This window comes from Sorex fumeus, unplaced genomic scaffold, assembly GCF_029834395.1.
Source record: "Sorex fumeus unplaced genomic scaffold, SorFum_2.1 ptg000072l, whole genome shotgun sequence".
Taxonomy (NCBI): Eukaryota; Metazoa; Chordata; class Mammalia; order Eulipotyphla; family Soricidae; genus Sorex; species Sorex fumeus.
Window position 1 is genome coordinate 53,956,320 of NW_026606129.1, and position 21,500 is coordinate 53,977,819.

General features: G+C 49.3%; 1 protein-coding gene across 17 annotated transcripts in view; it reads left to right on the forward strand.

Annotated features, from left to right (window-relative positions):
* Positions 1-21,500, forward strand: part of CACNA1D (calcium voltage-gated channel subunit alpha1 D) — a 339,546-nt gene that overhangs the window by 259,366 nt on the left and 58,680 nt on the right. For 16 of the 17 annotated variants that reach the window (XM_056129079.1, XM_056129078.1, XM_056129077.1 and 13 more), the window contains 11 exons: positions 1,409-1,523; positions 2,016-2,085; positions 2,963-3,029; positions 3,696-3,843; positions 6,303-6,432; positions 11,979-12,038; positions 16,093-16,199; positions 17,970-18,057; positions 18,777-18,884; positions 18,996-19,048; positions 20,474-20,620. In XM_056129079.1, coding sequence (XP_055985054.1) covers positions 1,409-1,523; positions 2,016-2,085; positions 2,963-3,029; positions 3,696-3,843; positions 6,303-6,432; positions 11,979-12,038; positions 16,093-16,199; positions 17,970-18,057; positions 18,777-18,884; positions 18,996-19,048; positions 20,474-20,620 — 1,093 coding nt within the window. The remainder of the gene's footprint in view (positions 1-1,408; positions 1,524-2,015; positions 2,086-2,962; positions 3,030-3,695; positions 3,844-6,302; positions 6,433-11,978; positions 12,039-16,092; positions 16,200-17,969; positions 18,058-18,776; positions 18,885-18,995; positions 19,049-20,473; positions 20,621-21,500) is intronic. The other variant, XM_056129069.1, reaches the window with a different exon arrangement.

Below are 21,500 nucleotides of genomic sequence, written 5' to 3' on the forward strand. Positions count from 1 at the left end.
GCTCGCAGATTGGAAAACAGCCATCCTCTGACTTGGGAGCCTTGTTCAGAACTCTCTATACTATTCACGGAGACCATGCAAAGTGTGATGGCAGAAATCAGAAAACCGATGATTTACTCAGTCCCCTTAGTCTTTCTGTATGCAGATGTCAGATGCAGCTGGCAGAGACAGAGCCGGGGCCACAAAGGTGTCCACACATAGGAGGAGTCTGGTCCTGCGGCAGCACACAGGCCTGCTGCTGTCAGAGTTTGTGAATGTGTGTGTGTGTGTGTGTGTGTGTGTGTATGTGTATGTTGGGAGGTGGGGGGGGCCGGGGTTCTGGTGAATGAATGAAGGGCGTGTCCATGGACCCTGCTGGCCTTTTGGATGAAGATTTTGCAGCCATCCTGTGTAATAGGATCCTGAAGATTTATAACTTGGTATTTATTTATGTGGGTGTGCATGTGTGTTTGAAAAGACACAAATGCGTAAAGCAAAAGGTCAAAGTCCTTTAAAAGTCACTGTGTTTCCATCATAAAACACTCCCTACCCATTCTCTATAATTACACACCACATTTGATGGGCAACAAATGATAGAGGGAAATATATATACACACATATATATACATATTCTCATATATATACATATATATATATACACCAAAGCTCACATCATCCAAACTTTCAAAACATGTTAGTAATATCCTATAAAATGTCTTAATGGTTCCTGCCAAAATAGAACAGTCTTCACACTGATTCCTATATGAACACTTTTTTGTAAGCATGTTCATCAGTTCTCCATAAAAACATTATGAAATAAATTATTTTGGTTGTGTTTTGGGACAGGGATTGGGGTTTGGGATGGAAACATCCTGAATTTAGTGGTGGGAAGCTGTAATGGTGGTGGGATTGGTGTTTGAATATTGAATGTAATCAAACATTGTGAACTAACTTATAAAATTTAATTTGAAAAAGTAATGTGGAGTTCATGCCCAATTCAATCAGCTTAATCAATGGCTGAATAAATAGCAGTGCTCCTACATTTAAAAAAAAATCACTGTGTTTCTGATAGGTTGTTTTAGGCAGGGTGTAGTATTGCTCCAGCTACCTAAATGTGTAGGTGCACCCACAGACACATGAAAGGAAGGACCGATGTTCATAGGTGGAGTGGGTTTTAGAGAATCTAAACTTAATCTCTTTTCGGATCATCTCCTGTGATTATTAGTTTTGGAGGACACAGCATTCTTTCCCCGGATGATGTAGTACAGGTGCTGTCTTTACCAAGAGTGTAGCCAAGAGTCTGGTCGCCTGCTTCCAGCTTTGCACAGCACATGGGGAGTGGGGGGGTGAGGTATGGGGTGGTGCTGCATGGCCAAGCAGCTCTTGTTACCTTCCTGGATGTGTTATATCCTTAAAATGTCAAAACTAGATATTCTGCTGAATGTCTTCTTGGCCATTGCTGTGGACAATTTGGCTGATGCTGAAAGTTTGAACACGGCTCAGAAAGAGGAAGCTGAAGAAAAGGAACGGAAAAAGATTGCCAGGTAACCCCTTTCCCTGAGGTGTTTTTCTGGGGAGCCCTTCTAGGTGAGGCCTAGTCGGTCAAAACATACAGAGTCCATGGTCACTGTGACCCCCACAGGGCTTGGCAGTGGACCTGGGTGGCCCCGTGGGGCAGACCAAGGAAGATGGAGTCTGGGGCAAAGTGGGCCCTTGGGTCTCATTCCCTCAGAGCTGAGAGTCACATGTCTCACCTGGAGCATGTCTGTGGTTAATTTCGGCGTCACAAAACAAGTGGTGCATCCCACATTGATTAGGTCTTGGATGAGAATTTTAATAAGATGATCTGTGTAACGAATCCAGTTCGCCGCCACGCGCAGGCCGCTCCACCTATGGGCTGTGCCCCATTCCTGCTGCTGGTGATGTTCCTGATTAAGTTCTGTCCTTCATGGAGCCATGGTTGATTCAGAATCGTGATAAGCATTTTTATACATGGTAATATGACTCCTTGGCTTCTTGTGCTCTTTCCGCTGTAGGAAAGAGAGCCTGGAGAACAAAAAGAACAACAAACCCGAAGTGAACCAGATTGCCAACAGCGACAACAAGGTACCCCGAAGCACTTCTTCACTTTTGGGCTCCAGAAGATTTCACAACTCTGCCCCACAAATGTCTGCTTGTCCATACTGCCAAAGTGCCTACGTGATATTTTGGGTCACTGTATAGCTCCCCGTGGTAGATGCTGGCATAGTTAGGCTATATTTCACCAGAGAAGGGAGGAGGTTAATATTGGGATCCCTTTATCATTTCTTTTTGGGGTTTTATGCTTGTTGGTTGGTTTGTTTTGTTTTGGGGGCCACACCTATGGTGTTCAGGCTTACTCCTGACTCTGATCAGGGATCGTTCCTGGTGGGTCTCTGGGGACCATATGGGATGCTGAATATTGAACCTGGTTCAGCTACATGCAATGCAAACCCCTGCCAGTGGTACTATTGCCCCTTGTTTGTTGGAACCGTATGGTCAGACCCAGCCTGTTGTAGTGGTTCCTTCCTGCAGAGTCAGGGTGGAGGCTTGTCAGTAGGCACCTGCCCCAGGAGGCATCTCACTATCCTGGGAAACGTCACTCCACTTAGACTGGTTCTGGACTGTTCACTCATCTGTCTGCTCATTGAGTCCATACACACATGCTGAGTAGGAGTTGTGTGTCAGACACTGTGGAATGAGCAAGACCAGCATGCTCATGGCCAGCAGGGGAGTCTGGTCCCAAGATGCAGTTACCTGAAACCCTCATACAGAACTAGGAGAAGCCAAGGTGGGCACATGAGCAGAATCACCATAGAGAGCCTCTCTCCATTCCCATGTGTCACCTACAGCTCACACTTAGGAGAGAATTTCCTGCCCCATGTTAGACAGTGGGGTCGGTTCTTCACTTTGGGGATTTCTGACATGTGTGGAACTAAGAGTCTGCCCTGCTCCGCCATCCTAGGTGACTATTGATGACTACCGAGAAGAAGATGAGGACAAGGACCCTTATCCACCCTGTGATGTGCCGGGTATGGGAGTGGGACCCCTGGCGCATGAACCAAGAGGGGAGCACTCAGCCACCGAGGCTGGCCCCTCAGCCCAGCTAGAGTGTCCTTGAGGCTGCTGATGTCATCGAGCCCCTGAGTCCCATCCCTGATGGGTTGGCTCGTTCTGCTTTCTCTCTTGGTCACAGCCGGCTCGTGTCACCCAAGTTGCGGGCTGTGGGGAGAGAAAGCACGAACGGGGCCAGCATGAAGGACGCTCACACACACTTGCTCTCTTGGAGGGCAACAGCCATTGCTGCTATCCAGATCAGGCTCCAGGGCATCTTTGCACGTGTCTGTGTCCCTGTTGTCCAAGACGGCAGACCTGAGGAGTAGGGGCTCCCTGAGACTGAGTTTGTGTGGTTTGAACCAGCAACACAGCTTTTCACATGAGACAAACCAGCCCAGTGAGCAGCGGGTGGCAGGACTGCTGCCGTATTTTACCCATGCTCAAGTGTTTAGCTTCTGGGGACCTCCTTCCTTCCTTCACTCCCCACACTGCCCAGCACCCTGACCCTTCTCACTCGGTCTGAAAATCTAAGTCACATTTCATGTGACCATCTTTCAAACCTAGATGCCATCTTTAGTTCATGCCTTACTAATAAACAACCCCCCACCCAACACACACAAAAATAAAAGTGTCATTTAAAGTAGGTGAAGAGGAAGAGGAGGAAGAAGAAGATGAACCTGAGGTTCCTGCTGGCCCCCGCCCTCGAAGGATCTCGGAGTTGAACATGAAGGAGAAGATCGCCCCCATTCCTGAAGGGAGCGCATTCTTCATTCTTAGCAAGACCAACCCGTAAATATCCACCTTTGTACTCTCATGCGTCTCACCCTGCAGGTTGCTCGAGGGTCAGGGGATGGAGTAAGGGAAGGGATGCGTCTCACATACGCACACGCATGTGCGCGCGCGCACGCGCACACACACACACACACATCCTCTTTGGCCACAGCCTTGCCTTCATCCTTTTTGTTCCTCTCTGCTTGTCTCCCTTGAAGCCAAGGCTGAGGGGGTGACAAGTTCTGGGAGAAACACCATTCCCGGCTCTGACCCAGGCACTGGGACATCTGGGCCGGGCCAGGTACTGCTGCGTGGTTGGCACGCACCTGTGGCTCTGCTGATCTGTAGGTTGTCCCCAGTAAAGTTTTCCACACAATGGATCCTATCATAATTATTGGTCTGATAAAACCCTCTGTTGGCCAAGTTCTACTTAGCATTGTCCTCCTTCAGAGATCCACGTAGCTGCCTCTTGTCCCATCCTGAACTTCCTGGCAGAAGACAAAAGTGGCTTGGTGGTGTTTCATTGGTGGGAGCTGTTCTACTCAGAGCTCTGCGATCAGCTGATTAAAATAGCACAGCACATGATATAATGAGGAGGGGGGCCCCCAGGAACCCATTGATTACAAGTTCTGCAAGAGGAAGACATGTATTTACTCGTGTGGTTTCTAGGTTTAGAATCATCTGGGATTTGGGGGAAGTGAATGACACCCAGGAAGGTTTCTCAGTGGCACAGGTAGTTCTTGGCTGTCGGACATAACCTTTGTGAAACAACTCGGGAGACACCAAGGGGGTGGGGTCTCTCAGGCCTGCAAGAAATTTGATGATACTCTCAAGGTCATCACTGCCAAGAGTTGAGGTGTCGAGAGAGAGAGAGAGAGAGAGAGAGAGAGAGAGAGAGAGAGAGAGAGAGAGAGAGAGAACACTATCTATTCCACTGGTGTTGCTGAAACAGCTCACTGAGATCTGAGGGATGCATTTATTCCCTCCTGCAGCTGGAGCTCTCTTGCCTGCACTGACTTAGAAAGTCTCCCCTGGACACAGCTGCAGGCCTGCTTGGGGGCACATCCTGGCACTAAGCGGCATTCAAAAGGGGGGCTTGAAGCAGGGAGTCATACAAAGTGTATCCAGTTTTGAAAGGGAAAAAGGAAAAAAAAAACTTTTCAAAGGAACACCTAGATATATTCTATAGTGCAAAAAAAAATCCTTGCGTGGTCTGGGCTGGGAGATAGCAGTTAGGGTGCGTGAGTGGCATATGCTCAACCTAGATTCAGTTCCTGTCACACAGGGTCGTCTGAGCATCACCAGATACATCCCTGGAGGCCCCAAACACCAGCAGGGAAACTGCAGTCCTCCTGGCATCACAAGGCGGGCCTGAGTATCCTCGGGCTCTTGTGTTGAACCACCACAACCAACCACCAGTTGGCTGGGACTCGCCAGTGGGGATAAGAGTCAGCTTCGTGGGGTTTCTGAAGGCAGATGATGCTAAGTAGAACATTGCCACAGATTTCTCATTGGGCCTCCTGAGAACCAGTTGGGAACTGCGCCCTCGCCTCCTCCCTCACCCCGTACAGAAAAGGAAACACTGCACCATGTTAGAGTGAGATGTCCCAGTGGAGGGGAGCCTGCCTGAGGGGCAGCAGACAGACACGTGTCAGGGCCTGGGAGCCGGCATCCAGTCTGGGCCTGGCTGTCCTGCCTGGCTTTCTGAGGCCACAGGACACTGTGCAGTCCTCCCACGCAGTGGAGTCAGGGACTTGTGAGATGCGTGTGTAGGATGAGCCTTCTTCCTCTTAACAATTCCACTTCCACATCTCATGCGGGTGCATTGGGAGCCAGCTCCAGACTCAGCTCGTGCAGGTCACTCAGGAGAGTGATGCAGACTCCATCACTGACTGTCTCACACCCTGCAGAGGTGATGCTGTCACTCTTGGTGGGGAACTGTGCAAACACTCCCCCCCCCCCAAATCTCAGATGCCTTCAGAGCAGGGTGAGAGTGGGAGCAAGTCATTCTCAGAAAGACCCAGTTTGGAGAGCAGCTTCCAGAAGTTCTTCCAGGGCTAGGAGATGGGTGGGGGGCGCTGGAGCACATGCTTTGCGTGCAGGAACACTGGGCCCTACTTTGATCCTGGCCCCGAGCATCTTGGGAACAGCCTCTGTGCAGAGATTAGCTCCTCCAGCTCCTCCAAAGTATAGTATTGCCCCCCAAACAATTCCCTTATACACCATAGCGTCTCCTTTCGAAGGATGATGATCTGTATTTAAGGAATCCGTGGGCGGTCTCTGGAGCACCTTCTGGAGAGAGTGGCATGGCAGGCCAGTGGGCTCAGCTCTCTCGGGTGTGGAGCAGCTAATGGTGAGGCCACCTGGGATTTCCGGGTGGGGCTGTGCACAGCTGCCCTCTGCCCGAGCTATCCCTACAGTGTGGCCCAGGTGCTGGAGGCTGTGTGCATACGGTGTCTTCCCTTCTTTCTCTCCAGGATTCGTGTGGGCTGCCACAAGCTAATCAACCACCACATCTTCACCAACCTCATCCTCGTCTTCATCATGCTGAGCAGCGCTGCCCTGGCCGCCGAGGACCCCATCCGTAGCCACTCCTTCCGGAACACTGTAAGCCCCTGAGCAAGGACAGGCAGGCAAGGCAGGATGGGGTACCCGCCCTCTGGAACCACTGGGATTAAATGCCAGGGTCTTTTGCATGTCAAGTTTTTCAAAGCAGCTTGTTCTCTCAGGACACTCCTCTACTGAATTGTGTACATTGAGTTTCAGGCGTACACCAATCCCTTTACCAGTGTCCACTTCCCGCCTCCAGTGTCTCCAGTTTCCCTGTGAGCCCCAGCCTGCCTCACTGGCAGGCACTTTCCCCTTCATGTCCCTGGCCCTGACTTATCCCCCCACCCCCCGTCCCTGTGGCAAGCTTCCTACTGAAGACTTAAATTCTCCTGCTCTTCGTTTCTATTGCCTTTGGGCTGCATTGCGTATCCTTAAGCTTCATTTTCAATACTCTATGGCCACTTTTTACAGATCAGTGGCCCTGCTTCTCTTCCTCCTCATTCCCTGCCATAGGCCCCTTGGTCCCCTTCCCCTCCCCAGTCAAGTTCCCATTTCCACTTAGGTTGGGGTTTCTGCCTGGTGGGTGCATCCTAACATCATGGCTTTCCCCTACTGGGGAGCCTGAGTGTCGTCAGCCTCACACCGCAGGGCCTCACTCACCGCGCTCCTCGTTCCCTCTCTGAGGAGGAAGACAAGCGGGGAGGCTGAGGGACCAGAGCTGGAGAAGCTGGGGGGGTGGGGGGAAGTGTGTTGTAGAGGGGGATCGGTGGCTGAGGAGACACAGCACTCAGAGGAGAGAGTTTCCTGTTGAGTATCTCCTTAGGGGCAGTTCCTTTCCTCGACAGCTAGGTCTGACTCAGGCACTCGTGGTACCTCGGCTAAATCAGTGGAGACAGCAGAGAAGTCGGGTTGCCTGTGGACAGCCTGGCTGTCCTGCCAGGAGCCATTCCAGAGGATCACCAGACCCCCTCCCCACAGGGCCTCAGGGGCTCACCCTGGGCCCAGCCATCAGGAATCTCAGCCTCATCCACATGGGGCCTCTATCTGTTCATCTGATTTTTGGAATTTTGAAGATTAAGGCAATTAAGGCCCAGTTAGTGTCCCTGGGATTTGGGCCATGGAACCCTGTATCTGGCAGGGCCTTGTTTCCAGACTCTTGGTCGGAAGTAGCAAACCTCATATAGCTGACTGGTCTGGTCAGAGCAGGTGAAGAGGAAGCCAGAGAGGAAGGGCTTCCCCCAGGAAAGCTGCCAAGGATCTCACTTCTCTGTGCCCACAGGCCTTTCTGAGGACATATCATCTGTCTCTGAGCTATTACATAGATCAGAGTTTGTAGTCTTTGAGTTCCATCAGAAAAGTGAGATTCTCACATGGAAAAGGGCAGTGGGTGGGTGTCGGTGGTATAGAGAACAGTGTGTGTGTGACCCTCAGGGACAGGAGTTCATTTAAGGCAGGACTCCTTCAACTTTGTCTATTCCTGGGCACTTTTCACCAGAGAACCTTCTACACAAGCCCCCCTCTATAGAGGTTTGAAAAACAGGTATAAAAACCAAACATTTACTGACAGTAAATCACAGAGAAATCTATTTTTAACCACACTCACCTATAGTTATGTAGGTTGTGACCTGCAGTTTAAGTAGCTAAACTCTAGAACAACTTAAGTTGACATTGTTTACATTAAGAGCTGATGAGATTTTTAAAATTATTATTATAATAACTTCTCCTTGAGTCAATTTCCTCCACTTTCCCCAAGAAAGTGGTTAGTGCTTAAAAAATATGGAAGTTGTGCGTGTGCATTTGTGTGTGTGAAGACACTTACCAAAAGACCCACCCACTTAACAAATATGTCAGTATAACAACACTGTTCTTATCAGTGGACTCTGATGGACAGCAGAAGTTTTCATCTAATGTGACGAGAACTTGAGCCCCCTTAAAGTCCTCCTTTCCCCTGCTGCCAGTCCCAACTGTTTCTGTCCCACTTCTGCCCGTGAGTGTGTGACCTTTTGCTCCTTCACAACTGACTGGACTCATTTGCCTTAGCTGGGATCTCAATGGGAGAGAGAGCGGAGTCCAAGTCAGAAAAGACACACTGACATACTGGGCTCAGGAGCTGGTATGCCTCTCCCCCTCCCCGCTGCTTCAGTGGCTGGTGGGCAGCGTGGGAGAGTTGCTGCCCCCTAAATAGGACTGCTGGGACCTTGCGGGGGAAGGTAGGGTGAGTCCTGGAAATATACTGGAAATACCATGTAGGGCCTGAGGAACAAACGTGCCAAAGAGCCCTAGCAGAATTCAAACATCTGAGAAATGGACCCTATTTGGGAAATGAAAACTGAGAAGCTACCTTCAGGTGGAGAGAGCTGCCCTTTGGAGCTGAGGCCTATCTGACTGGCAGAGTGCTGACGGCTGCTCCCTGGGGCGCAGACTCCATAGTGGGAACAGGCCCCTCATGCTATGCTCGTGGTCAGCTGATGAGGATGGGACCTGAGCATCGCCCTGCCCCTACTCCCATGTTGTCCCAACTTCCTTGTCTCTTGCATGATGGGGATTGGCCGGTGTGGTCTCCATGTTCTCCTCGAGCTCTGTTCCTTTCACCGTGGACCACAGCAGCCACGAACAGAGGCAGCCACAAAAGAAGTCCCTCTTGGTGTGGGTAAAGCTCGGCAGCTGTCTCTGTGGCAAAGGGTCTCTCTGGGACTACTTGGTTGAGTGGGCAGACCTGTGGCTGCTGGCCCACCTGCCTGCTTTTGCTGGCCCCATGGTTCTCATGAGAAGTGGCGTCTGCTGCAGAGGTCAGTTGGCAAGACTCGCCAGACCAAGGAGATGGTGTTTGAGCTACACTAACAGGATAGCTCAGAAATGATGCTTCCAGGCAGCCTGTTCTTTGAGTCAGCATTGGGAGGTGAAAAACCAGCTTTGGGAGAGAGTAGGGGGAGATGCTGAGTAACAGGCAGGAGGAAGCTGATGAGGGACACTTCCTGCTGGGCTAAGCCAGCTGGACCACCAATGGAGGAAGGTGTTGACTTCCTGGTTAAGTGGGCAGGTATTGAGGGGATGCCAGGAGAATGCCAATCCAGTGGACAATTCTGATTCCTCCTGAAGCCATTAGTATCTTTTGTTGTTGTTGTTGTTGTTATTTTTTTATTAGTGAAACACCATGAGGTACAGTTGTAAACTTAAAAACTTTTGTACTTGGGTTTCAGTTATACAATGATCGAGTACCCATCCCTTCACTAGTGCCCATTCTTCACCTCCAATGAACCCAGTAGCCCTCCTACCCCCCCCCCCCTCATCACCCACACCCTCCCCACCTCTGTGACAGGGCATTTCCTTTTGCTTTCTCTTTCCTTTAGGGTGTTGTGGCTTGCAATAGAGGTATTGAGTGGCCACCGTGTTCGGTCTATAGTCTACTTTCAGCACATATCTTGCATCCCAAGTGAGTCCTCCAAACACCCTTTACTTGGTGTTCTCTTCTCTATCTGAGCTGCCGTTCCCCCCAGCATCTGCTGCTGGCTTCCAAGCCATGGAGCAGACCTCTTGGTACTTATCTCAACTATTCTTGGGTGTTCGTCTCCTATTCTGTTTCTTTATATTCCCCAGATGAGTGCAGTCTTTCGATGTCTGTCCCTCTCTTTCTGGCTCATTTCACTTAGCATGATACTTTCCATGTAGAACCACTTATATGTGAATTTCATGACTTCATCTTTTCCAAGAGCGGCATAGTATTCCATTGTGTAGATGTACCAAAGTTTCAGTCATCTGTTCTAAAGCACTCGGGGTTTTTCTAGATTTTGGCTATTGTGAACAGTGCAGCAATGAACATAGAAGTGCAGATGTCATTTTGACTATACTTTTTTTGCCTCTCCGGGATATATTTCCAGGAGTGGTATTGCTGGGTCAAGTGGGAGCTCAATTTCTAATTTTTTGAGAATCGTCCATACTGTTTTCCAAAAGGGCTGAACCAGTCAGCATTCCCACCAGCAGTGAAGGAGGGTCCCTTTCTCCCCACATTCGCACCAACACCAGTTGGTTTTGTTCTTTTGAATGTGGGCCAGTCTCTGTGGTATGAGATGATATTTCATTGTTGTTTTTATCTGCATCTCCCTGATGATTAGTGATGTAGAGTATTTTCTCATGTGCCTTTAAGTCATTCAGATTTCTTCTTTGACAAAGTTTCTGTTCATTTCATACCCCATTTTTTGATGGGGTTGGATATTTTGTACTTGTGGAGTTCAACCAGTGCTTTGTATATCCTTTATATCAACCCCTTATCAGATGGGTATTGAGTGAATATCCTTTTCCATTCTGTAGATTGTCTTTGTATTTTGGTCACTGTATCTTTTGTGGTGCAGAAGCTTCTTAGTTTAATATAGTCCCATTTGTTTATCTCTGTTTCCACTTGGTTGGTCAGTGGCATGTCATCTTTGAAGATACTGTTAGCCTCAATATTGTGGAGGGTTTTGCTGACCTTGTCTTCAGTGTATCTAATGGATTCTGGTTTGATGTTGAGGTCTTTAATCCATTTTGATCTGACTTTTGTGCATGGTGTTAAGTCGAGGTCTAAGCCCATTTTTTTTCATGTGGTTGTCCAGTTACGCCAGCGCCATTTGTTAAAGAGGCTTTCCTTGCTCCACTTCACATTTCTTGCTCCCTTATCAAAGATTAGATGTTTATACATTTGGGGTTGTATGTAGGGATACTCCACCCTGTTCCATTGGTCTGTGGCTCTGCCTTTATTCCAGTACCATGCTGTTTTAATTGTTACCTCTTTGTAGTAGAGTTTGAGGTTAGGGAGGGTGATGCCTCCCATCGTCTTTTTCCCAAGAATTGCTTTATTTATTTGTGGGAGTTTGTTGTTCCAAATGAATTTTAGGAGTGCTTGATCCATTTCTTTGAAGAATTTCATGAATATCCTTATAGGGATCGCATTGAATCTGTCTAATGCCGTGGAGAGTATTGCCATTTTGACAATGTTAATTCTTCCTATCCATGAGCAGGGAATATGTTTCCATTTCTTCATACACTCTTTTATTTTGTGGAGTAGCATTTTTTAGTTTTCTTTGTAGAGGTCCTTTACCTCCTTAGATAAGCTGATTCTGAGGTACTTGATTTTCTGGGGCACAATTGTGAATGGGATTGCTTTTTTCATGGCTCTTGCCATTAGTATCTTAGTTCATGTCTCTCCACTAATCTGAAACTCCACTGGACGGCACTGTATTTCATGCAGCCAGAACTAGAGATCCCAAGTGTGTGTGTGTGTGTGTGTGTGTGTGTGTGTGTGTACAGACCTTATCAGGGGCCACCCGTCCACTGTGATGAGAATCAGTTCCAAGTGTTTAGAGAGGAGCCTCTGTATGCATAAGACATGTAAATGGGGAGAGCCCGCATGATTGCTTAAAGGAGGTAAGTAAGTGTTCCCTGATGTCTGCGTTTGGGTCCGAAAGATGAGCTGCCTTTTGAGGATCTCTACACTGAGTTCGGAGCAGAGGTTTATCCTGGGAGAAAAGTTCCCAGTGTTCATGAGGGGACATGACCCTGGGGCGTGAGATGTGGCCGTGGGGGGTGTCTGGTGCCTCCGTCTCATTGCTGCGTGTTGTGCCTTACAGATACTGGGCTACTTTGACTATGCTTTCACAGCCATCTTTACTGTTGAAATCCTGTTAAAGGTAATGGCTCTTCTTTGACCCTCACATACTCCAACACCACTGTAGCAGTAATATTGCCATTCTCTGTTTACCTTCCAGATGCTAGGTTATGCAGATTATGTCTTCACGGGTACTTTTGCATTTGAGATCCTTTTGAAGGTAACAGGTTTCCCAGCTGTGTTTAGGGGGCCTGCTCCTGCGTGTGGCACCAGCCAAAAGTGGAGTGCTTTTGACTATTTTTAGTTTTTCTCTTCTGTGATCAGACTACACTTTTTTTTTTAACCCAAGAATTTTTTTTTTCCTGAGCTTTTCAACTTTTCAAAATAAATTTTTGGCTCTTGTGAATCTTTGAATGCATGTAGGAGCTACTTTAGCTTCATAACAGTAATTGGAAATGACATTTTTTTCCTTTTTTAATATTCCTCTGGAATGCTTCAGCTGATAAGATGCATCCATTGGTGTGAACTCTCTTCCCCCTGTCCTTACATCCATATCAGGAAAACCACCTATCCTGTGAAAGGAAGACACTGCTTCTCATTTCTCTGGTTGAATTTAGTTTTCAATGACCTAAAATAGTAACACACTATTTTCTTGCAACAGGATTTGCAAGATAGTTGGGCATATCTGTGTAAAGATGCTGTCTATCTTTTGTAATGGATGGGCTTACATTTGCATCGATGACAGGAGCACACCCGGTGTGCTAAATGTACTGCCCATGCATGAGTACACAGTTGCTCCTCGCCCTTGCTGCATGCGGTTTGAGTACTGAGTGTGAGGGCCCCACCCGCCAGGCCAGGAGCTCATGGTCCCGTGTGCAGAAACAGAAGATGGGAAGTGAAGAACCCAAAACCACCCGACCAGTTCCCCCAAGACTGGCTCAGTGGTTTGGGCCCCGGTACACCGTGTCCGTGGGTACTGTCTGACCATCATCTCTTAATGCAGAGACAAGTTGGGAAGGAAGGACTTTTAGCTGCAATTTTCCATAAACCATTTTGATGTTTTTTGTATGCAGTCTGGAGGTTGGGGGAGGAGGGGCAAGAAAACAACACATTTTATGTAAAATAGCTACTCTGGAACTTGGGCTCTTTACAAAATCTTCTCTCCAGTGAAGCTGTAACATTGCCAGAGAAGGGTGTATTTCTTTCTCTTCTCTCTCTCTTTCTCTCTCTCTCCTCCTCTCTCTCTTTTTCTCTCTCTGTCTCTCTCTCTCTTTTGATTAATGCACACAATGCAAAACCAACTTTGTTGAATCCTTTGGGGACTCGGACCTGTAGCCAAAGTACAGCCAGTAGGACATTTGCCTGGCACACAACTGACCCAGGTTTGATCCCTGGCACCCATATGTTCCCCTGAGCCACCAGGAGTGATCCCTCAGCATAGACCCAGGAGTAAGAGCCACAAGCACCCCCAGGTACAGTCCCCAAACCATTAAATAAATTAAAATCTTCTGAACTTATAAGTTTAGTTTCCTATGTTTGCATCAATGAACTTGAGAGCTTGGCTGACAGTTCTCTTCAGAGCAAGACATTGTCCCAGTGATGATGTGATGTGTGGGTGGAGAGATACAGCCCAGGAGAGATACACCACCCTTACTTGGAGCAGGGACAGTCACAGGTCACTGCTTGATCCAGAACAGCTGATTGGTTCTCATTTTTGGTAACTTTCCCTATTCAGACCATATGGAGAAAGGTTCCATTTACTCTGATACTTATATAAACACTCTGATTATATAGAGAGAAAGATATATAGATATACACATATATATCATATATGTGTATTTAGAGAGAGAAAAAGAGAGCACACACACTCTTGGGTCATGGGAGATGAGGTTACAGGATTGCTTAAAAAGAAAAATAAAAGGGCCAGAGTAATAACACAGAAGTAAGGCACTTGCTTTGCATGCAGCCAACCCAGGTACAATCCCTGGTACCCTTTATGACCCCCTTAAGCCCCACCAGGAGTGATTCCTGAGCCCATAGCCAGGATTGTAAGCTCTGAACACCACTGGGTGTGGCCCCCCAAAAAAGGAAGAAAAAAATTAATTATGACTTTTTAATTTTAGTGTATATGCACGATAGCAAGGGCTGGAGTGATAGCACAGTGGTAGGGCGTTTGCCTTGCACGTGGCCGGCCCAGCCGAGCTGGGTTCCATTCCCACATCCTTCTTGGAGAGCCCGGCAAGCTACCGAGAATATCTCGCCCAGGTGGCAAAGTCTGGCAAGCTACCCATGACATATTCGATATGCCAAACACAGTAACAACCAGTCTCAAAATGGAGATGTTACTGGGCCCGCTCGAGCAAATTGATGAACAACGGGAGGACAGTGCTACAGACAGTGCTACATGCTCCAATGACTTAAGTCTTTCAAGTTGTTCTTCATTTTAGAGACTGGAAAATTAAACTAAAAACAATAAGGGCTCAGCAAATCCCCAAAGCAGCTGTGGGCTGAAGTGGTGGTCCCTAGTGAGCTAAGGAGATCTGCAAGGCTGTTCCCTGATTTGGTTCCACCATATGAAGTTGCCATTTTTATAAGCGATAAGAGCAGTAAGCTTTGGCAATGTTGCAGAGCTTGGAATGATTTTTTCCTAACTCTGCATCTCTTGTAACTGAGCCTCCCTCCACCTTTTCTTTCTTTCTTTTTTTTTAATTGAAATAGTTCTTTAACCTTAGCTGTGTTTCCTCCAGGAAGCTTCCTCAGTAAACTCTCTTTTCTTTAGCCAATAGCACGCACCATGTGGAGTGCTAGGTATACCCAGATCTCTAGCCTCACCAGGCCTGATGAAGAGCGAGCAAATCAGAGTAAAGATACCAGACCCTGGATGCAACTCAGTGCGAGAGTGTGTGCCCCACCCATGCAAGGCCCTGGGTTGGATCCCCAGCACTGCAGTATAAAAATTAATAAATTAATGAAATACTAAAACCCCTCAGGATCACCTGGGAAAATGTGAACACTTCTGGTGAGTGCCCACTCATGGACGCAGGAAGGCTGGGATGCAACTGTTGTTTCTCTTTGGGGTTCAGTGGGACAAAATGAAGGGGGAGGCCAGGTTATCTGAGCAATAGTGACATCCTGATAAGTCTGGCCACCTGAACCTGCCCCGAGGCAAAGAGAAGCTGTCCTTGAGATATGCCAGCGATGGATTCACAATGAGATTTGTTATTGCTGTCATAAGCTGATCTCTTTATTGGTCCTAATTTGGAGACAGGAATCATGATTAAGTGGGGGAGGGGAGGGGAGCAGGGACTCAGAAACGACAACTACACAGGCTCTCAGGGATGTAGGACCTGCCATTTGTCCAGCGGTCCCCAGTTAGGGATTCATTCAACAGTTTGGCCCCACAATAGTCTGAGCTGGGCCGGTTTTCAGCCACCATAAGAGTAAACTCATCTGCATTCAACTTGGTAAAGACCCACTTGTGGGGCAAGTGGGTCTCCCAGCAGATCAGGAACTTGAGTTTGGCCAGATGCAGCTCAGCCCCTTGTCCTTGTTCATTGGGTTCAGCTGGACATGATGTTCTGGCAGTGTGAACCCTACCCCTGTCCTGGGGTTTCCCATGGGCACATACATATTTGTTTGGATCTGAGATTGGGAATTGGGGAACCCATGAGGACAGGTATGAAAGTCCCCTCAAAGCCTTGCCTCGAGGTTCCCACAGGACAATGGTGCAGGTGACAGTCCTGCCCCGGGAAAAGATGATCTCCACCTTTTTTCAATGTATTAGAAATCCATTGCCCTTTATCTTTGTTTTTGAGTCCGACTCAAAGGTGCTCAGGGCTTACTCCTGGCTCGGCGGGTTCAGGGAACATTCCTAGTGGGATCCAGGGAACCATTTGTAGTGACAGGGATTGTAGCAGGGTCACCACAGGCAAGGCAAGCACCCTATTTGCTCTACCATCTCTCCGACACCCTTTATCCACATTTAAACAAACACTCTCTCTCAACCTTGTGCTTTATGTCTCTGGCTTCATCGACACTGTTAAGAAAGTCAGGTTTCCCTCAAGGTTTTGGAGAGAGCCCAGGTTTCTTGCCCCCTGGAAAGATGAGCAGGTCATTCACTCCCAGCTCTCCCGCAGATGACAACGTTTGGCGCCTTCCTCCACAAAGGGGCTTTCTGCCGGAACTACTTCAATTTGCTGGACATGCTGGTTGTTGGGGTGTCTCTCGTCTCCTTTGGGATCCAGTGAGTATTCTGCTGTGTGTCTGTGTTGGTGATTGTTGGTCAGGATGATTGACATGAGGAACTCAGACATGGACCAGGCGTGATCACGTTTCGTTTCCGGGAAAGTTGTGTTTGCCCCTGTGCCAGATAGCTTGGGCAGCTCCTGCTTGGTTTCCCATTTTCATTTCCTGCCTGTGGCTCCCTTGGGTGTCTCTTCTCACTCTCTGTGACATCCGTTTCTAAGAGAAGGTAAAAACTGTCTCCATGAGGGGGAGGGAAGCCAGGTTCCAGCCCGAGTCCTCCAAGGCCTCTCAGGAGCTCCACTCCCCTCAATGGAAGGGGCCAGGGGTGGGGGTGGAGCAATAGTACAGTGGGGAGGGCACTAGTCTCGCATGCAGACAACCTGGGCTTCGTTTCCAGCATCCAATATGATACCCTGAGCACCACCCAGAGTAACTCCCGAGTGCAGAGACAGGAGTAACTCCTGAGCATTGCCAGGTGTGGCCCCACCCTCCACCCCCCCCAAAAGAATGAGGATACAGTATACAGTGGCGCTGCTGGGCCCTTTCACCTTGACTGTTGAAGGTGTCCCTAGATCCTAGGGTCTGTCTGCTGCCTCTTGTGGGCCTCTCTAACTCTCAGCAATCTGCCAGCCAGGGCCCTGGGGTACTGTCTATCTCTCGTAGTTATGACGTCCCTCTAGGGACTAGTCCAGCTACCGTAGCCAGGAGTCTGTGCGAAGACGCTCCTGAGCGTGTCAGAGCCCCTCCGCCTGCAGGAGGCGCTGACCACCCATAACCCCCTTAGAGAGCACAGGCAGCCAGAGGTAAGCAGGGAGGCTGTCTCTCTCAGAGGGCTCAGGACCCTGGCCTTCTCTGTCAGTCCTCCCCACCCCCACTGCCCCCGGGTGGCAGAAGCAGCCCTGCAGGCATCCCCTGCACACACACACACACACACACACACACACACACACCAGTGTGTTTCTAATGTCTATCCACCACTGGCAGCAGCACCTCCCTCTTCAGGGGTTCAGTGCCCCCCACCCCTATATGTGTTCCCCAAGCTGCATTCTCATCTGCGCCCTCCTGTGTGCTGTTCTTTGTCCAGCCAACCACCTGCCCCCTCGCCACCCCCATGTAGCACTCAGCTTCACAGGGAGCCTTCCCAACACCCCCAAGGTGCTTCCCAAGCTCTGTTGCTGTTGCACCCACCACGCTGGTTTGCAGTTGCCTCCCTTTTTATCATTTCTGTGTGTGTGTACATGTGTGTTTTGGTGTGGGGGCCACACCCAGAGGTGTTCAGGGTTTACTCCTGACTCTGTGCTCAGGAATAACTCCTGGCCATGCTCAGGAGACCATATGGGGTCCCAGGGATTGAACCTAGGACAGCCACTGACAAACACAAACACCCTACTCACTGTTGCTCCTCTCTTTCTCAAACAAAGGACTCCTGGTTGGTAGATACACTAAAGTATCACAGCAGCTCTCCTAACCTAACAGCCAAAACTGGAGCCTCAAAGCCAAGTGTTGCATAGAGTTTCCCTCTGGCCAAAAAGACAAAGGCAATTCCAGCACGGTGGTTCCTGCCTAGGTTGGTGCAGTCAAGGCCCCAACAGGCCAGTGGGTCTGGCTTTGGAGTTACTGTGTCACTGAGAGGAATGACCCATGGCCCTGTTAAGGTCCCCCAGAGATAGCTCAGCTCCACGTGTTATTAGAGAAAAAGCCAGAAAGAGACCCTCTAAAGATTGAGTCCCACTGTCATACTTATTTTCACCCCCCCTCTTTTCCTCAGATCCAGTGCCATTTCCGTGGTGAAGATTCTGAGGGTCCTCCGGGTCTTGCGGCCGCTCCGGGCAATCAACAGAGCCAAAGGACTGAAGGTTTGGATGCTGCATCTGCGGGCTGGGCAGCTGGCTTCCAGGCAGCCTTGCCATAAGCTGGCTCTGCTGGGCCACAGCTGGGTGACAGCCTGGAAGATTGGACAGTGGGTTATGGCTTTGCAAAAGACACTGCTGTTGGTGCTTTGCTCAGCTTTTGAGTTTTGTTCATTGAAGATACTTACTTGGTTGCTGTTCATTAATTACCTTTTGGGTTGGGGTGGGCTACACCTGGCCGTGCTCTGGGGTTACTCCTAATTCTGCTGGGGGTCGCTCGGATTGAATGGGGGTCAGCCACGTGCATGGAACGTACCTGAATCCATGCATCTCTCTGACTCAGATTACTTTCTTTTTTTAATCGCATTTTTAAGTTGATTTGTTTTTCTTTTAAAATCTCTTGTCATGCAGATGATCCAAATGACCATGGTGCGGTGGGTGTTTGCATTTTCTTTAGCTGTTTTACAGGAGGGCCCATAAGCCTCTTGCCCAGACCCTGCTGCGTCCCTACTTTTCCACTGACTAAACTTTCAGAGGAAATGGTGAAGGGGTCTATTTGTGGAGTGCTACTCCCAGGCCATGAGGCACTAGCCAATCACTATCTGAGAGACTGAGGCAGCACAGGATCAAACAGATCACATAAAAATGTTCCAAATTCTTGACTTGTATTAGCTCCCCCTCAGCCCCAGACTGTGACCATTCACCTCCCCCGCCCTTCTCCCCAGCATGTCGTCCAGTGCGTCTTTGTGGCCATCCGGACGATCGGCAACATCATGATCGTCACCACCCTCCTCCAGTTCATGTTTGCCTGCATCGGGGTCCAGCTGTTCAAGGTATATGAACGACCCTCATGCTCAGAGTCCCAAAGCCTGGCTGGTTCCAAGGGGCAGCGCAGCGCGGTGGGGGGCAAGGGAAGAAGCTTACCTCTATCTGTTCCACACCAGGGAAAGTTCTATCGCTGCACGGATGAAGCCAAAAGTAACCCTGAGGAATGCAGGTGAGCCTCCTGGATGCGTGAGTTGGCCTCAGGGTCAAGGAGGAAAGCCCCAGGGTTTGCGCATGCCGGCATTTCAGGGGGCTCACCATGGGCCCAAGAGGGCGTGTGTGCTCAGCCTCTGGCTGGACTGAGGAAGGGGGTTTTGTTGTCATGGAAGTGACATGAAGTACTAGTGCAATCTGTGGAGTTCAGTGGCATTTTTATACAATTGCACACCTACAAGTGCCTCCTCTGTCTGGCCCCAAAGGTCTTTATTACCCCCCAGACAGTGGGTGAGGCTTTTGATTTTTTTGGTGTTTAATCTGTAAGCTGGAGGTGGGGGAAAGCCCTATAACCTAAAAGCATCTATTACGGAATCCCTTCCTGCAAAGTTCTGTCGAAATCCACATGGGTGGTTTCTCCTTTAATTAGACCCGGAAGTTCAGCGCTGTGTTCAGGGGTCGCTCACCCTCTTCCAGCCCCTGCTGTTCTCTGCCCCATCGCTCATCTGCTTTTGGGCCCTATTTCTATCCATGACTAATAACCAGGAGATTGCAGGGCACCCCCCTCGCCCCCCGCCACACGGCTCCTGCTCTCCAACGGCACTTGCCAAAACAGTTGCTAACTCGGTTCTGCAAGTGAGGGGTGTCAGGGGCACCCGCTGTAGTCTGGCTGTGGCTGTTGGAGTCCAAGGGCACCCACCATAGTCTGGTTGTGGCTGTGTACCCACCAACAGGGGCATCTCTGCCCAGCCTGCAGGATGCAGGGAATGACACAGGGGCCAGCAGAGTGCGTCTTCCCCAGAGGCTCAAACATGCAGTGCCTTGCAGAGATGAAATTCTATAAGAAATCCTGGGGGCCAGAATTTGTAGCATTCTTGGGAACCAAAATTTGGAATATTGCTAATAAGCAAAGAGCAATTTGATTAAAAGACAGATACAAACTAGAGGGTTTCTCCTGGGCACACCATATTTTACCACATTGTCACATTCTGTGAAACTTTTTAAAAAGATTATAAACCACATTTTGAAGCAGTGTGTGACAACGCAGTGGTGATGATGATGCTGGGAAATACAGTATTTCCCAGAGCATTGGAATTCTCCAAGGCCACAGCTTTGAATGTGTCCATGTGGAACTGAGCTAATTGAAATGACAGCTGCCTCCACCTTATAGTTTTAAATTGTTAACAGACATATATTGGGCATCTGCCTGCTTGCTCTGGAGTGTGTTCCAGACCAGTTTAGTGGCTGAGTCTTTGAAGCACAAGCAAAACAAATGCAGGGCAGAGCTGAGGGGAGGGGGGATGCTGGACCCAAGAAGAGCTGGCAGGACCTGCTCAGGCTGTGACCCACGGGCTCTGAGAATGACCGTGGCAAGGGGGTGGACAGGGTGTCTGTGCCTGAGCCAAGGAGAGGTGGGACAAGCCTCTCTTGTTTTCCTCTGCAGGGGCCTTTTCATCCTCTACAAGGATGGGGATGTTGATAACCCTGTGGTCCGGGAGAGGATCTGGCAAAACAGCGACTTCAATTTTGACAATGTCCTGTCTGCCATGATGGCACTTTTCACCGTGTCCACATTTGAGGGCTGGCCTGAGTGAGTACAGAGGGGTGCATGTCTCCCAGGGAGGGTGGGGGACACCTGCCTCTAGGGTGTTGACAACTGCGCCTTTTCTCCTGGTGCAAGTCCTGATGCTTTCCACCGGCTGGACTTGTCCCAGCACTTGGTCACTTTGGGCCCCTAAGTAATTGTTCCTTGATCCAAAGGGCCTCTCTCTCTGATTAATCTTTGTGGCCAGTAGATTGGACTCTGTGACTTGGGGTCAGGGATGGGTCCCAGGCAGGGGCTCCTCTCAGCTGGCTCCCAGAGAATGCATCTGGGTGGCCATGAGGAGTTCTCAGAGGACTGCATGTGCCGGCTCCTGTCTGCTGTCATGGTCCACTCATCCTGAAGCAGGTCCCTGGGTGTCCCAGCACCCATGCCCCCCTTCCCAGCACAGCATATGCTGTGGCGCCAGGGCTTTTGTTGATGGCTTACTCATCCAAGGTGCTTGTGATGCCAACTCACGTGGCATGCTACCAGAGGGGCTGAGGTATACACATGACTTGGTCTCTTTTCCAGTTTAAAATGTTGTACAGTATAGAGTCCTAAGAATGGCAAGGAAGGGTTACTTAATGGCTCACATTTTGATGGGTAAAGTAAGAGAAGTGGAGAGAGAGAAGAAGGTGGAGTATGAGGAGAGTCTCCCATGCTTCCTTACCCTCAGCTCTCTGTGCCACACCACTGCCAGCCTCTACCACCCAGTTTCCAGAAGGAGTCCCGAATGTCAGGATCTCAGGACCAGGAGAACTTAAGTGGGGGGACAAGCTCGTTCCCTCTGGATACCTGTGAGCATCTGTCACTGTCTGGCAGTGCATGTCACCTGGGAGCGATGAGCCAATTCCAACATGGTCTAAGAGTGATAGTTCATAGACAC